Source organism: Balaenoptera ricei, chromosome 5 (assembly GCF_028023285.1).
Source record: "Balaenoptera ricei isolate mBalRic1 chromosome 5, mBalRic1.hap2, whole genome shotgun sequence".
Classification (NCBI taxonomy): Eukaryota; Metazoa; Chordata; class Mammalia; order Artiodactyla; family Balaenopteridae; genus Balaenoptera; species Balaenoptera ricei.
In genome coordinates this window covers 70,777,331-70,792,140 of record NC_082643.1, presented here as the reverse complement: position 1 = coordinate 70,792,140, position 14,810 = coordinate 70,777,331, and the positions used below count along the sequence as shown (strand labels likewise).

General features: G+C 36.8%; 1 protein-coding gene across 7 annotated transcripts in view; it reads right to left on the bottom strand.

Moving 5' to 3' along the window:
* The window catches only part of FRYL (FRY like transcription coactivator), a 240,196-nt gene that overhangs the window by 43,551 nt on the left and 181,835 nt on the right, over positions 1-14,810 (bottom strand). For 5 of the 7 annotated variants that reach the window (XM_059923043.1, XM_059923047.1, XM_059923048.1 and 2 more), the window contains 11 exons: positions 13,596-13,764; positions 11,706-11,790; positions 11,068-11,180; positions 9,956-10,106; positions 9,179-9,282; positions 7,374-7,559; positions 5,870-6,074; positions 4,599-4,720; positions 3,558-3,748; positions 1,977-2,071; positions 302-909 (listed from right to left, as the gene is read on the bottom strand). In XM_059923043.1, coding sequence (XP_059779026.1) covers positions 302-909; positions 1,977-2,071; positions 3,558-3,748; positions 4,599-4,720; positions 5,870-6,074; positions 7,374-7,559; positions 9,179-9,282; positions 9,956-10,106; positions 11,068-11,180; positions 11,706-11,790; positions 13,596-13,764 — 2,029 coding nt within the window. The remainder of the gene's footprint in view (positions 1-301; positions 910-1,976; positions 2,072-3,557; positions 3,749-4,598; positions 4,721-5,869; positions 6,075-7,373; positions 7,560-9,178; positions 9,283-9,955; positions 10,107-11,067; positions 11,181-11,705; positions 11,791-13,595; positions 13,765-14,810) is intronic. The other 2 variants (XM_059923046.1, XM_059923050.1) reach the window with 1 other exon arrangement.

Genomic DNA, 14,810 nt, shown 5'->3' with positions numbered 1-14,810 from the left:
GCAAACAATAACCAATTTTATTGCACATTATTTTAAAAATTAAAGGATTTTTTTTTCATGGTTCACAAAAACCATTTTCTTTTTATTTCCTGGAGTACTTGATTTTCTAAAAAAAAAAAAAAAAAAAATTCTTTTTTTTTTTTTTGCTTTTACCAAAGAATTTAAGCTATCTCACATATTAAGAAAACCATCACTGTTTGTGGAAAAGCAGAAATTAGTAGATTTTCAAAACCAACGATTAGTTTACATGTCACTATATTAAAAAAAAAAGGCAGAGTTGGTGCAATTCTAGTCACATCACCTGACAACTGGGAAGGATCCACCAGCGTGTGTTTGGAGACAGCAATGAGTTTACTCAGGAGGTGCACTGTCATTTCCTGGGTGGATACTGAGGTAAAACCCTTAAGGAAGAGCTGCTGAAGGCCTGGGAAATTATTCCACTTCAGCTTGCTTTGTACGGTTTCAATCTTCTCTCGACTCTCTGACTTTTCCAAAGGCAGGTGTATCAGCAGTTTGTTGAGAAGTCTGAGAGCCAGGAGGTATTCATATTCATAATCCGATTCTAATAAAGATGCTGCTATCCAAAAAATGGTGGCCATCAAGCTGGCAGGCTCAGTAGTGGGCTGCACATCATACACGGCTTTCTCTCTCAGGGAGGAAAGGCTTCGAGTCCTCGCTAAGCTACTGCTGTGGTTGAGCCGTCCATCCATTATATCCAGTGTATTACTCCGCCGCCGGTCACCTCTTCGGTCACCAATTAAACTTAACCTCAAAGAGTTACTTCTTGCATTACTGCTATATCCCAAATAACTGCTACTATTAATGGGACTTGTGCTTAGATTGAGTTGTCCAGTGCTTTTCCTGTTAGCTGCATACTTGTTTCCCATTATAGGATCATGGTATGAGGTTCTTTAAAAAAAAGAAAAGAAAAGAAAGAAAAAAAAAAGATGAATCCATGCACAATCACTTCTTTTGCTAAATTAATTGTACTCTTGAAAACACTGCAAAATGGTAAGTGTTACCAGGAAAAATCATTTTTAAGTATATCTGACTTTGCTTAACCCAATTTCAGTTCTTTCCTCCCTATTAAAATGTACAACAGTATCTTTTCCACTGTGGCTACTTTGGGTTGGGTGAGGTTTGATTTGAAGCGAAAATTCTTCTATAGTTATCGCTGATAACTTTCAGCTCTGGGATTTAGTACATATTACGTCCAAAGCAGGCCTCGTTTGTCTCACCCCCAGACTCAACGGTCCTGATGTCCCTATTTCTGTCAATTCACATTCTTTCCAAAAGAACCAAGCTCAAAAATTTATTTTTGATTTCTCCTTCTCCCTCACATCTAATTATCATTGATTAAAAAAGAATTACAGAATACTTTCTACCTGTGCCAGCAGCATGTAAAATGCTAGGAATATTAAAGTCCATGGAAATGGATAAATTAGAGCCTGTTAGTTGCTGTTATGAAAATATTAAGAAAATACTGTGAGATCCCGAAGGATGGAATGCTTAGCATTCCCCTGGGGCAGTTAGAAATACTTAGCTAGGAGGTGATATTAAGACGGAACTTGAAGGATAAATCAATTTGGGATTTGCAAGGAAGACAAAGTTCGAAGAGAGGCTGGTCCAGGGAGAAGGAACAATATGTGGAAGGTGTGAGTCCCAAGGAGCCTGGCCTGCTGGGGTGACAGGAGGATGTTGAGTGTGGCAGTAATACAGCCTGTCACTGAGGCTGAAGCCGAGTAGCACAGCAGAAAGGTCTCTGACCAGGGTGTCAGAGGAACGGCACTGCCGCATACTAGCCCCGTGAGCTTTCACACGTCTCACTGTCTGAGGCTCATTTTCCCACCGGCAATCCATCTGAATTTAGGGGTAGTACTCTCACTGCCGATATTAGAACAATACAGTATTACACATATTTAGCTCTTGAAGGTCTAAATACAAATCTACTGGTTGCCTAGTTTTTCAGTTCTTACTGAGAAAGGGCAGAAAGAAGATCGTAATGCTTCATGGTTTCAGCCAAAGTATCAATTGCAGATTCCAACGTGAGAAGAAGCTCAATCACAAATCCCTAGAAAAAAAGGCAGATCTTAATTAATCATACTCTGGAAAGAAGAAACTGCAATGCACTTCCTGATGAGATTTCAAAATAGAACAAACTCCACATTAATATTACAAAATAAACTCTTGAGCAACATGATCTTGCTGATGGATGAGAATGCATCAAAACTAATGGTATAAACTCATTATAATGGCAACACGATTCACCCAAAATTACCTGGGCCAGAAATCTAGGAGCCATCCTTGTTTCTTTATCTCACACCTAAATTGAATCCATCAGCATCTTGAAAATATTACTTTAAAAATAAATCCTAAATCTGACTTCTTTCCTCTACCTCCATAGCTTCCCTTAATCCAAACTATCATCATTTTGGCCTGGACTCTTACAAAGAGCCTCTTAACTGACCTCTCTTGCCTTCCGAAGGATTCCACCTAGCCTCCAGAGTGAGTTTTTAAAAAAGCAAGTCATATCCATCACCTTCCTTTCAAAACCAATGGGTGGCTTCCCATCAATTCTGAGTAAACTCCCACCTCTCACCAGAACTTCCTCGGCCTCACATGACCTGGACCTGCTTACCTCATCAATCTCCTGCCTCTGGAGGTCCCCAACCAGTAAGTTCTAGCCACATTGGTTTGCTTGATGTTCCTTTATTTTGTTTTATTTTAATTTTTGGCTGAGCCATGAGGCTTGCGGGATATTAGTTCCCTGACCAGGGGGACTGAGCCCCTGTGAAAGCGCCGAGTCAGTCCTAACCACTGGACCGCCAGGGAATTCCCCTGATGTTCCTTTAAAAAGCCGATTCCTTCTGCCTCAGGCCCTTTGCACTTGTTAGTCCTATTTCCCTCTGCCTTCTTCCCCAGGTTATCACAGGGCTCACTTCATTTAAACATGTGTTCAAAACTCTTCTTCTCAGATGATCATATATATATATATGAAAAAAATCCTCTCCCCCATCATTCTTTAACCTGTTACTCTACCTTATTATTTTCACGGCATTCGTCACTAAGTAAACTTGTATTATACATTATTGGTGGATTAAAGGCTTGTTTCCCCAATGAAATGTGAGCTCCAGAATGCCAGGAACTTTGTCTTGTTCATTACTGTATCCCCAGTGTCTAAAACAGTGTTAATAAAGTCATGAGTCTGTACAGACCTACGTAAGCTCTCTTATTGCAGTATTTCACTTAATTTATCTTAACAAATGAAATTCAGTGTTCTAGTTTACATCTAACTTTAAATTCCTCTTTTACCTTGTGGGCATCTCAGAATAATATCCAGGTGTGTCTGATAAAGCTGTTTCTGATAGGCACTATTTAATTCAATTAGTATGTTATTAATTACACAACTTTGTTTCTTAATTCTTTGCTTGTTAGCACCTGACATCAGTAATTCTATACGACCATCATCTTGCTCTACCTGCCATGATTTACATTTGGCAATAAGTCCTGGACAACGAGGAGTGCTCCATACTTGCTGAAAGAATTGAATGAACTACCTGTGCATCTTCTCCTGGATCCCCTACAGTTTCTACAAGTCTGGAGAGAACATCAGAAAGTGTAGCTGCTGAAAGAGGCTGCTTAAGGGCCCTGAAAATCTGAAAGGATCTCCCAGCATAGTGTCGAGAAGAGCAGGAAAGTGCTGTCTGCAGAGCAACCTCGCTAAGATGATGTTCCAAATGAATTCCTTCTGTGAAAGCAAAGGAAACAAGTAAGTGCTTGTTTTTCAGGATATATATAGGGGTTATGATCAGAGGCTAATAACCATGTTAAACCCGGTGCCAGCACAATACCTGGCAAACTGGGTGGGCACTGATATTTCAAAAGTCAATGCTTTTTCTTTTCATTCAATTCCATCTGCACTTTAGATGACTCTTCATTCTAATCTCCAGGGAAGTAATCCCTGAGAACAGGGTTTCTCAGCCCCGGCATTACTGACATTTTGGCCAGATAATTCTTTGTTGTGAGGGCTATCCTGTGTAGTGTGTTTGTGTAGCAGCACCCCTAGCCTCTACCCAAGTGGACACCAGTACTAACCACTTGCCCCGCGCCCCCTAATTGTGACAAAAATGTCTCCAGACATTGCAAAATGTCCTGAGAAGCAAAATCACCCCTAGCTAAGAACCACCGTTTTAGATACATTTTACTGTAATTTTCAGAATGTGTTAAATTTTAGATCATCGAAGCCCATACCAGTATAAAAAAATAATTTAAAAGTTTGTCATCTCTACCTATGTTCCTTCAATATAATTGTTTCATAATAAACAATTGTATTGTAATTTTATTATGCCGTCTTACACCAAACTAAGAACCCCAGAGCGTCAAAGTAGCATTCTTATTTTTAAGTAGTAACAATTTTTCTTCAACCAAAACAAATCTGTTTTCACTAGTAAGTTAAAAAAGAAAACCTGTCTAAAACTTCTGAAAATTTAGACATGTCAGCTTGTCAACTTTTTGCTAAACATTATCAGAAGTTTGGACATCACACTAAAAGATCTGCTTGAAAGTAAATACTATCTGAAATGTTTATTAAAGGATACCTGAGCTTGACTGCTTAAAAACAGAAACCACATGTTTCAAAAATGTAGTTAACTGCTCAGCACTCTTTATGCTAGGATTCTTGGCAGAAACATCCTCATGGTTCCAAAGGGGCCCTCTTTTTCTGAAAACAGAGAACAGACATGATTCCCTTGGTTTTTAAACTTAATTAAGTTTTACTCATACTCACCTAAAATGTGCTTTTGCACTTAGAAAGGATAGTAGTTGAAGAAATCAAATAGCATGTCACACAGCCTACTGCTACTATTTATGTACTTGGATATGTAATGATCTAGAGCAAGTACAGGAAGATCCAAGTTACATGTAATTTCAAAGTCTTCCACTGTTACAGTCAAATTCTCTCAGAGGTAGCAGGAAAAGATGGCAAATTTTGCCAAGTGAGAAGAGTACTGGTTACTGCTTAGGTATTACAAGTCAAAACAGTCTAGTTTGTAGAGGCTGGACTGTATTTAGATTGTAATGCAAATAAAATAATTTATAAGTTAAAACTACCTGTCGATTCTTTCTTTAAAATATCTTTGCACTCACCAGCTTGGTTAGTAAGGGTTAGGCCCCTTATTGCCACAGGCCCGAAGTGCCCTGGAAAAAAGATGTGGTCACGCTGCCTCTAGTCCCTAACACCTCTAATTCATCACATACTTTGCTATGAGACTGATTTTCTCAACACATTTATTTAATTGGGTCCTCCACCCTCCCCATCCAGCTCAAAGATTTTTGCTAATGTCTCCTTTCTTAAAAGATCTATAACCTCCGGCCTGGGCTTCATGGCCCTCCAGCTTGTCTAGCAATTCCTCCGCATTAAACTCAGGCTGGATTACTCATCAGTTCCAAATATACTTTGTTTTCTCACACCTCTGTGATTTTGCTCTTGCTATGGTATACTAGCCCCTTTCTCCCCACCTACGTTTCTTCTTTACTTATAGTGCTTTTGCAAAGAGTAGGCCATAAATAAATATTTGAAGATTGAATGTTAATGTAGCTAATGAAGGCAGAATATATATTCAGATAATACTGTATCCTCTTTGGGTACCTGGTATCTAGTCATGATTAAGGCCCTCCTTAGGTATAACAGTGTGAGCAAAAGAAGAAAGTCTTTGGTTGCATCAAATTTTCTAAATATTGCACAATACAAACCTGCCTATTCCAAATCAATGACCCTTCGGAAAACAAAATAGGGCTCGCGGAAGCTGACAAATGAAACAACGACTTAACACAGCTATGTGTCAGGAATGGTAGGAGCTGCAAATGTTACCTTGAGGTAATGAATTCCATGAGGGTTTTGACTTTTCCATCCTGCTCTACTGAGATGTCGACCTCGCTGAGGACGGTGGTGTGCAGATGTGAAATGGCAGCGCTGTTATTTCCTAAGCTGATACTAGAGGAGGTAGAACTTGAGCTGAGCCCTGAGTCGGTCATGGGGGAGGGCTGGTAATCAGGTATAAAATCGCTAACACCTGCTGAAAGAGACGCGGGCGTGAATGCCCAGATGTAAGCAATTTCCCACAACCCTCAAAGAAGTGAGCCTCACAAGCGCCCAACTACACTGAATGCGTTTTTGAGCAAATGTTGTTTTCGGAGCCTCTCAGTCAAACTTTAACGATTTGGACTTACTATGCAGTCCTGTGCTGCCATCTGCTGAACAAAGTTGAAATTGTCAGTTTCCTAATATTGTGGCATATTTCCTCAACATAGGTTGCCATTCACACTTCTATAATGAGAACTGGTTTTTAATTTCTTATGTTAAGGATTCTATGCTTTCTGCTTCACTTTACTTAAGGAAAATTTTAAAGTTTATTTGTAATATTATGTCAATTATTAAATAATTCTAAAGGTTATTACTAATGCCCACATTTACAAAATAGCAAAAGGAGCCTTAAAAACAAACACCAAACTATGGAATTTTGAATAGAAATGTTTTAACATAAAAAAGGCAGTAAACTTTATTCCGTTCATCTTTTAATCATGGTTTAAAAAGGCGAATAAGTTTACTAATAGATGTTTTCTCACTAACTACAGGTTTTTAAGTAAATAACAGGGCTTTAAGTAAGTAACTTTAAAACGTATTAACCCTGTATCTGGCATTATATGATTAGGAAAAAAAAAGTAATTTTATTTCAATTTTTAAAAACCAATTATTTTCTACATCATCTATTATAAACCTGATGACACTGATGAATGTAATAAATAAGTTAGGGCTATTAGGGAAAAAGAAAATATAACTTGAAAAGTAAACCAAATTCACATCAACAGTGAAATAAATTTTACATTAAAGTCTCATTAATTTGGACCTCACTACTTCAAAATACATAATTTGGAACTTACTAGACTTCAAGATGTACAACATTTTAAGTGCAATCAGTATAACTGAGTGAATAAAAAATTTTTTAAAATTTTAAATGTCTTCCTTTGTCAATTTTTCAGATCTTGAGAGTAGGGGGAATCTAATACAAGTTCACCATCTTTGTCATAACCAGTGCTCAACAAATTAAGCCACTCTTTCATTGTACCTTTAACTTACATGTGGAGAGTTTAACATTTTTATGACAAAGACCCTTAAAGGTAAGAGAGATACAAATACTCCAAGTTTAATTCCTTCTTCTATGAATTAATAAATAATGTCAATGGTACTTAAAATAATAAAACTACATTAAAAAATATTCTCTAATATCTCAACTTCAGTTGATTGTTCTCTAATGCAGGATCCCAAATTAACGAAGTACGGTTCCAGTTTCAAACTGTACTTTTAAAGCAAATACCTGTGAAAGTATAATCTAAGTGTGCAATTTGTTTGACTGTAAGCACCCTGGGCTCATTAAACTCCTTGTTCCTGAGAAGGACAGAAGCAACAGTTCGGATGTTACTGTTGGATCCCATTACTATTAACAAGTGCAGAAGCAGGCGTTTACAATGTTCATACACCTCAGGGTGGCAGTGGTCAAACCCTAAAGAGAACAGTAGAAAATCATCATCAGTAAAGAGAAATAATGAGTATTCTTGCTATCAAACTCATATTTTAAAAAGAAAAGCAGAAATTATATAAAATATTTTGTGAAAGATGACACAGTACATCAATCAAGTTCTTTATTGGCCTAGAGTGTGTATACACTTTTACAATAGCCTATTGTCCTACTGGACTAGGGAGAATCAAGACAAATTTCCAGTGTGTTTTATATCTAAAATTTAGTAATCTCTTAGAAACTATTACTCTGTTACATAACACTAGATGTAAATGAACTTTTAAAGGCAAGCATTTTTTGTGCCTAGAACACAATAGAAAGTCAGGAGATGTTTGCTCACTGAAAGAAGAAAGTAGTACCTATATAATATGTGTACATATCAGGAAAATTTAGGAGAAGATGGCTATTTTGACTTGCTTCAGGAGAGCAATCCTACAGGCATGAGAAGTGTTGCTGATGTGATGGATCCCACATGTTTGTTACAGAGGGCACAGTGGAGTTTTAGCTGTAATAATCAGACTGTCCACAATCTAATTCTTTTGGGAAACACTAAGTACCCGTCTCAATTTTCCATTTACTCGGAAAGTTCCCAGTCCCAGAGGTAAATTAATTTTACTCTTGCTACAGTTACAGAGTTTTTCCTACTGGAGGGTATGTGTGTTTCTGTGTGCAGTGGGAGAGGCTGTATGATAGGAACAACAGAATTGTTTGTGGTTAAAGGAGAGGCTAGGAATAACTCTGCTCTAGACCACAAGAATCACGGTAAAAAGTGTCATGGAAATAACATACAGAAAATAGAAAGAGAAATATGAAGAGACTTTCTTGAAACCATATCTCCTTTCCCACTGTGGAGAACAATATGGAGGGTCCTCAAAAAACTAAAAATAGAGCAACGATATGATCCAGCAACCCCACTCCTGAGCATATATCCAAAGAAAACAAAAACACTAGAAAAGATACATGCACCCCAATGTTCACAGCAGCATTATTTACCACAGCCAAGACATGGAAGCAACCTAAGTGTCTATCAACAGATGAATGGATAAAGACAATGTGGTCTATGTACCCAATGGACTACTACTCAGCCATAAAAAAGAATGAAATAATGCCATTTGCAGCAACATGGATAGACCTGGAGGGTATTATGCTCAGTGAAATGTCAGACGGAAAAAGACAAACACTGTATGTTATCACTTATAAGTGAAATCTAAAAAATAAAACAAACTAGTGAATATAGCAAAACAGAAGCCGACTAACTGATATAAAGAAGAAACTAGTTGGTTACCAGTGAGGAGAGGGAAGCGGGGGGGCAAGGTAGGGGTAGGGAATTAAGAGATACAAGCTACTGTATATAAAATAAATAAGGTACAAAGGTATATTGCACAGCACAAGGAATGTAGCTGATATTTTATAATAACTATAAATGAACTAGAATCTATAAAATTTTGAATCATTATTTGTACACCTGAAACTAATATTATAAATCAACTCTACCTCAACTAAAAAATAAAATAAAATGCAACGTGTAAAAAGCAAACAAACATACTGACTTTCAATTATCACAAAAATATAAAATGAAGGAATTAGCGCCGAATATGTATTACCTATAAAGATTGCATGAAGAAGAAGATGGAGGTAGCTTCCCCATTCCACCTTCACACTATGATCGATAATGAGATCCGTCAAAAGGATGACGGCTATGTTACACCTATGACAAACAAGAGCATTATTCATGTGTCACTAGAGTAAACCTAGAGAAAATCTTATGCAAATTACTTAAAGATTTTAATATTGTCTTTTATGGAAAAAATACAATTTCTCAAGAAAAAAAGAAGAAAAGAAATACAGCTGAAGAAATCGTTACGTGATAGTTTTAGATAAAACCTATCTGGCTAAGGGCTCCTTGAAGTCAAGGGCCATATTTTCTTCATCTTCAACCCTAAGGCCTAGCACACTGCTTGCCACATAGTAGGTGTTCAGTACATGTTTGGTACATTAATACATTTCAAAAGAATGCAGTAACTGTTCTATTGTGATTTTTGCTAAGTAGACATCAACTTAACTCAATTCAAAATAATAGTGCCTACTACCGTAAAATAATATTTTTCAGATGTAGTAACTGGGTCCCAGAAAGGTCAAGTAACTATGCCAGACACCCAGAAAAGCAGCAGCAGCAGAATTAGATTTAGTAATACTAACTGTAAACAGTGAGAAGTGTGAGTTTTTAGATTTCTTAAAATCTAAACGCACGGATCGAATTTGTTGCAGTATCAAAAGAAAGAAGGTTGCTTATGTTGTGTGTTGTCAGACAGCGTAAAGAAAGCTGGAAGTGTTAAGCAGTGGTTTGGCTCATATGAAATAGGAATGACACTGTGGTCCACCTGTGAAGAGGTAATCCAGGTGATGACGTTTCAGGCAAGTAATCCACCAGTGGTGACCAGCAGCCTCCAGCTGGTGGGAAGGGTAGTGGCTCTCCTTCATTATGCTCCATCACTTTCAGTCGCCAATTAGAATAAAGTGGCATTGAGTCACCTATCAAGATAAAATGATCTCATTGTCTACACCATCTACTTTCCGCCAATATAAGCAAACTCTAGTAAGACACCAACTATTTATAGCACTGGAAAGTGATAAAAAGAATTTCCCACTATTTGGACATATGTTTGCTAGGTAGACATGGGTACAAATATTATCAGATTAAGCAAATCAGAGAGAGAAAAGAGGTATCAATTCAGGTTCCATCCTTTAAATCAAAGCAAAACTACATGAGCACTTCATCATGATTCCACAATTGATGTCCAAGCTATGAGACCACATTATAGGTAAAGCTGCCTTGTAACAAGGGCCTTCTGGTAAGTTACTCAGTTCTAAATTTCCTGAGATAGGGCCAACACAAACCCATCTTCAAAGGAAATCTGCTCTACCACAATGGGGCTGCAGGGTGCAGTAAGAAAGGTCATCAGGAAATGTGAGTTCTGTGTGACGTGGGTAAGTCACTTAACCTCTCTGGACCTCAGTTCCATCGTGTGCAAAATGAGGAGATTGGACCAGATCATCTTCAGGGTCCCTTCCAGTCTGAAGGCTTGTGCTTCTATTCTACCCTACCTTAGTGTTATAATGAGACTCGGACACATTATTCATTTTGCAATTGCGAGGGAGAACGTTTTAGTAAAATGTGAATCCCACGAAAGTTCAAATCTGTTAAAAAAAAGCAGCCTGTTGGTCAATGTTTGTTCTATGATGCTTCTTGAGAACCAATTCTTATGTTCCTTTTGATTTATCTACAGGGAACCTGTGCTTTTGAAACATATTTCCCCGACTTACGTTGCTTCTTAAAATCAAGACATTTCAGATTATGTTGGAACACCACTAGTGGCAGTTAAATACCCTTCTTAAAAACAATTTCCGGGAAGAATATATTTATTAACATTAATATAATGATAATACACCTTGCCATCGCAGTTATTAAAAAAAAACATTTGGAATGTATTACTTTTTTCTTCTTCATAAGATCCTCCAGAGCTGCTACTGTATCGAGATTCTAGTCTGTGATGTTGACGATTTAAATGACTGTTTAGTCCACTGTAGATGTCTAGGTGCACATAGCTATGGGAATGATCATTGAGTTAGTCACAGTCATGGTAAAGTGGTATTTGTACTTTATGTTTTACTTGTATGCTTAAAAAAGAACACAGTACACAAAATACTAAAGTTTACTATGATATATATTAATTTCCACATTACAATTCAAAAGCTTAAGCTTTGAAGTCAATTATTTCTACCTGAAGATTTTTCTTAAATTGTTGTGATAATAATGTGCTGATGAAACCTATTCCATATAAAACAGGCAGAGTAAATATCCATTTAGAAAAGTTTAAAAATGTAGCAACACAAAAAGTGACTGACCATACTCTACCTATTCATCCATTAGTGCACATTAAAAAATCTAGCATGCCAGCATCTTTAATGTTAAAATAATCAATGTGGAAAATTTCCAATATGGAAATACATTTCCTCACTAGAATTTTAACACAATGAAATATACATTCCAATGCAGAAATTGTCATTTATGCTGATGATAATCTGTATATGTCAAACTGACAGGTTAATGAAGAACAGAGAAGTACTTACCTCTCTTCAATATTCTCTTTTATGGGCTTATTATCGGGATTGCCATCCGTGGGAGCTACCATTGTATTGCTACTAGAAGTAGTTCCTGTAATCATAAATAAAACAGTATCTATGAATTTAAAGCCTAGGATAGCTCAATAAGAACAAAAGATTTCAAATTATAGATGTCAAAACTCCACTAAAATGAGAAGAAGGTGATTTTTAAAAAGGAATGTACTCTTAACGACCAAGAGGGTAAGGAGACAACAGCAACAAAATTATGGATACTGGAAAACAAATGGACAGGATGTAATCGAGTGTTAAGAAGGCTGAATCCAGAGCTGTTAGTGGAGGAAACAAGAAGCTTCCGTATCTATACTGCTGAACCTCCAAAAGGTCAGGAATTAGTGGCATCAAGTACCTCTGGAAGTAGAGGTTGAAGAAGGTGCTAAAAGTGGCAAGAATGGTTGAAAATCTCTTTCATAAGTAGCTGGTTCCCAAGATCTACCCCCCTGCCTCTTGTAACTGGGTAGCTCTCTCTCCTCACTTCCAGAAGTCTTTTCTGATGAGAGTATATCAGAGGACTTCTGGACTAGGGCACACCACATACAGGTGAAGGAGGAAGTACTTCACTGACGATACGAAGACTAAGTGAAAACATACATACATACATACATAAATTTGCCATTGGATCCCCCTGCACCCTTCTTACACCACTGGGCTACCAGAAGGCTTGAAGACTCTGTGCAAGTGTGTGTATGTATGGATTATATGTATTGGTATACACACACACACACAAACACACACACCCCTACACCTTCTACTCTAGGCAGAGGACTAGAAGAGTTTTCTCTGGGGAATCTGATTACTGCAAGGGAAAAGACCTATGTATACTTGTATCGACGAAATCATCATACAACAAAGGACAAAATAAGTTCTGTATATACCTACAGAACAACCAATCAACTTTTTAATATGCCTGTTAAATGAACTGTTTATGAAAAGACACATCCAGAATTGGTAGGCTTTCGAGGAAAGCTTTTACTAAGACAAACCAAAACAAAAACACAGTAATATAAAGAAAATAGGAACTTTCGCTGCTAGAATATTTTATCAAATATACAGAAGATAGTCCAACCATGAAACATGAATAGGACGCTCCTAAAAAAATTCTAATTAAAAAACCTCTCTTTGGAATTAAAAACATTCTAGCAGATATGAAAAATTCAATAGAAGCATTATTAGAAACCTCTTGGAAAGTATAACAAAAAGATGAAAATAGATGACAAAAATAAATTATAAAGATATAGTATGAGAGATTTCTAATTATACAATGTTATTAACATCACAAAAACATTTAATATAAACTGAATGGCAAAGAAGTTCATAGAAATTTAATCTACAATAGCCCAGATATTATACTGATTTTCAATGAAAGTTATTCCCTCAGCAACGTAGTTTCTTCAACTCGAAATATTACAATAACTAGAAGTATATGGGTATACATAAAAGTATATACACTCATGTGATTGGATACTATGTATAATACATGCCCAAATAATTATAATATGAAATTACACAGTAATTTTCAATAAGTGAGCATTTTCTATATTTACATACTAATTATAGTCATTTTAAAAAAGCATTTGTTGTGTAGAGATATATAAATGTATATTCCAGTTCTAAATAAGTATGTAAGTATGCTTCCCTTTATCACATCATCAATCCTTACCTTGTCAAACTTCTTTACTCATATGAGGATTTACTAAGTTTTGTCCGGTTAATTAGATATATGACTCATGTTTGCTTGTTTTCTTTATGACGATGTTTAAAGTAAACGCTTGCTAAAATGAACAATTATGGAAAGCTTCTCTTTTTATACAAAGTAGTCAGTTTTAAATGACTTCTCACCTGAGGTGACAGAAGGGATTTTATAGCTGGAAGTGATGCGGTAATATGGGGGATTATCCATGTGAGTGACGCCTGAACTGACAGGGTCGGTCAGCTGTAGTTCACTCACCAGTTCTTCTAGCAACTGCATTGTTTTGTCTCTACCTAAATATACAATAACTTTCTTCACCTGTCACAAAAGAAATTGTTCGGAAAAGAAAAAGCACAATTTTTATCTCACAAACTTGTCTTGAGACAAATTTTATCAGAGTAAGTTCAACTTTAAGTGGTAGATGAATAAGCACAATCTTAATTTGAATAGACACTGATCAGCAATCAGACATTAATCAGCTTTATAAGTACTGTTCTATCTTCCCTCTAACCCTCAACATTGTATCTAATTAGGATGACCTAAATGTATTGTTTAATGGTGTCCATAAAGTTATCTACTTCCTTTACCTTTTTGGGTTTTTTTTAGAAAAGCAAAAGATAACTTGCCTTTCTATAAATCAGTTTCTCTTTCAATGGAAAATTTCAATTAATATCATCCTAAGATTGTCCTCATATTTTTATTCATCCAGCCTTCAAACCCAGGATTCATCATTTATTCTGCCTTCCCCGTTCTCTATATTCAACCAGCAGTATAGAGTGGCGATTAAGAGCGAAAATCTAGAACTAAACTAGAACTCCAACGACACAGTCTGGATTGGAGTGTAGATGTAACTTTTACTAGCTAGGCGATCTGGAAAGTTCCCCTCAGTTTTCTCTTCTGCAATTAGGGACGTCACCTACTCCATACGGTTGTTAGGATTAAGTAAATTAAAATTTATAAAGCACTTTAAAAAGGCCTAGTACACAGTACGAGTTAAATAAGTGAAAAAAACTTTTCAGTAGTATGCTTTATGGGTATGTTTTAGTAATATGTATTATTGAAATGGGCTGATCGGTTAGTAAGCGATCTCTCTTTTTTCTCCCTACTTTAATCCTTACTACTCAAAATGTGGTCCTTGTAGAACATGCATCGTCATCTGAGCTTGCTAGAAATACAGAATCTCAGGCCTCACCCTCACCTCCAGACTCAGAACCAGAACAAGATCCCCAGACGACTCACGTGCATACAGACATGTGAGAAGCTCTGTCTTATTAGATGACCCCCGGACAAATCTTACAACATGCTTTATCACATCATACCAAAAAATCTGATAACGGTTCCCTAATGATAACTGACCGTCCTCC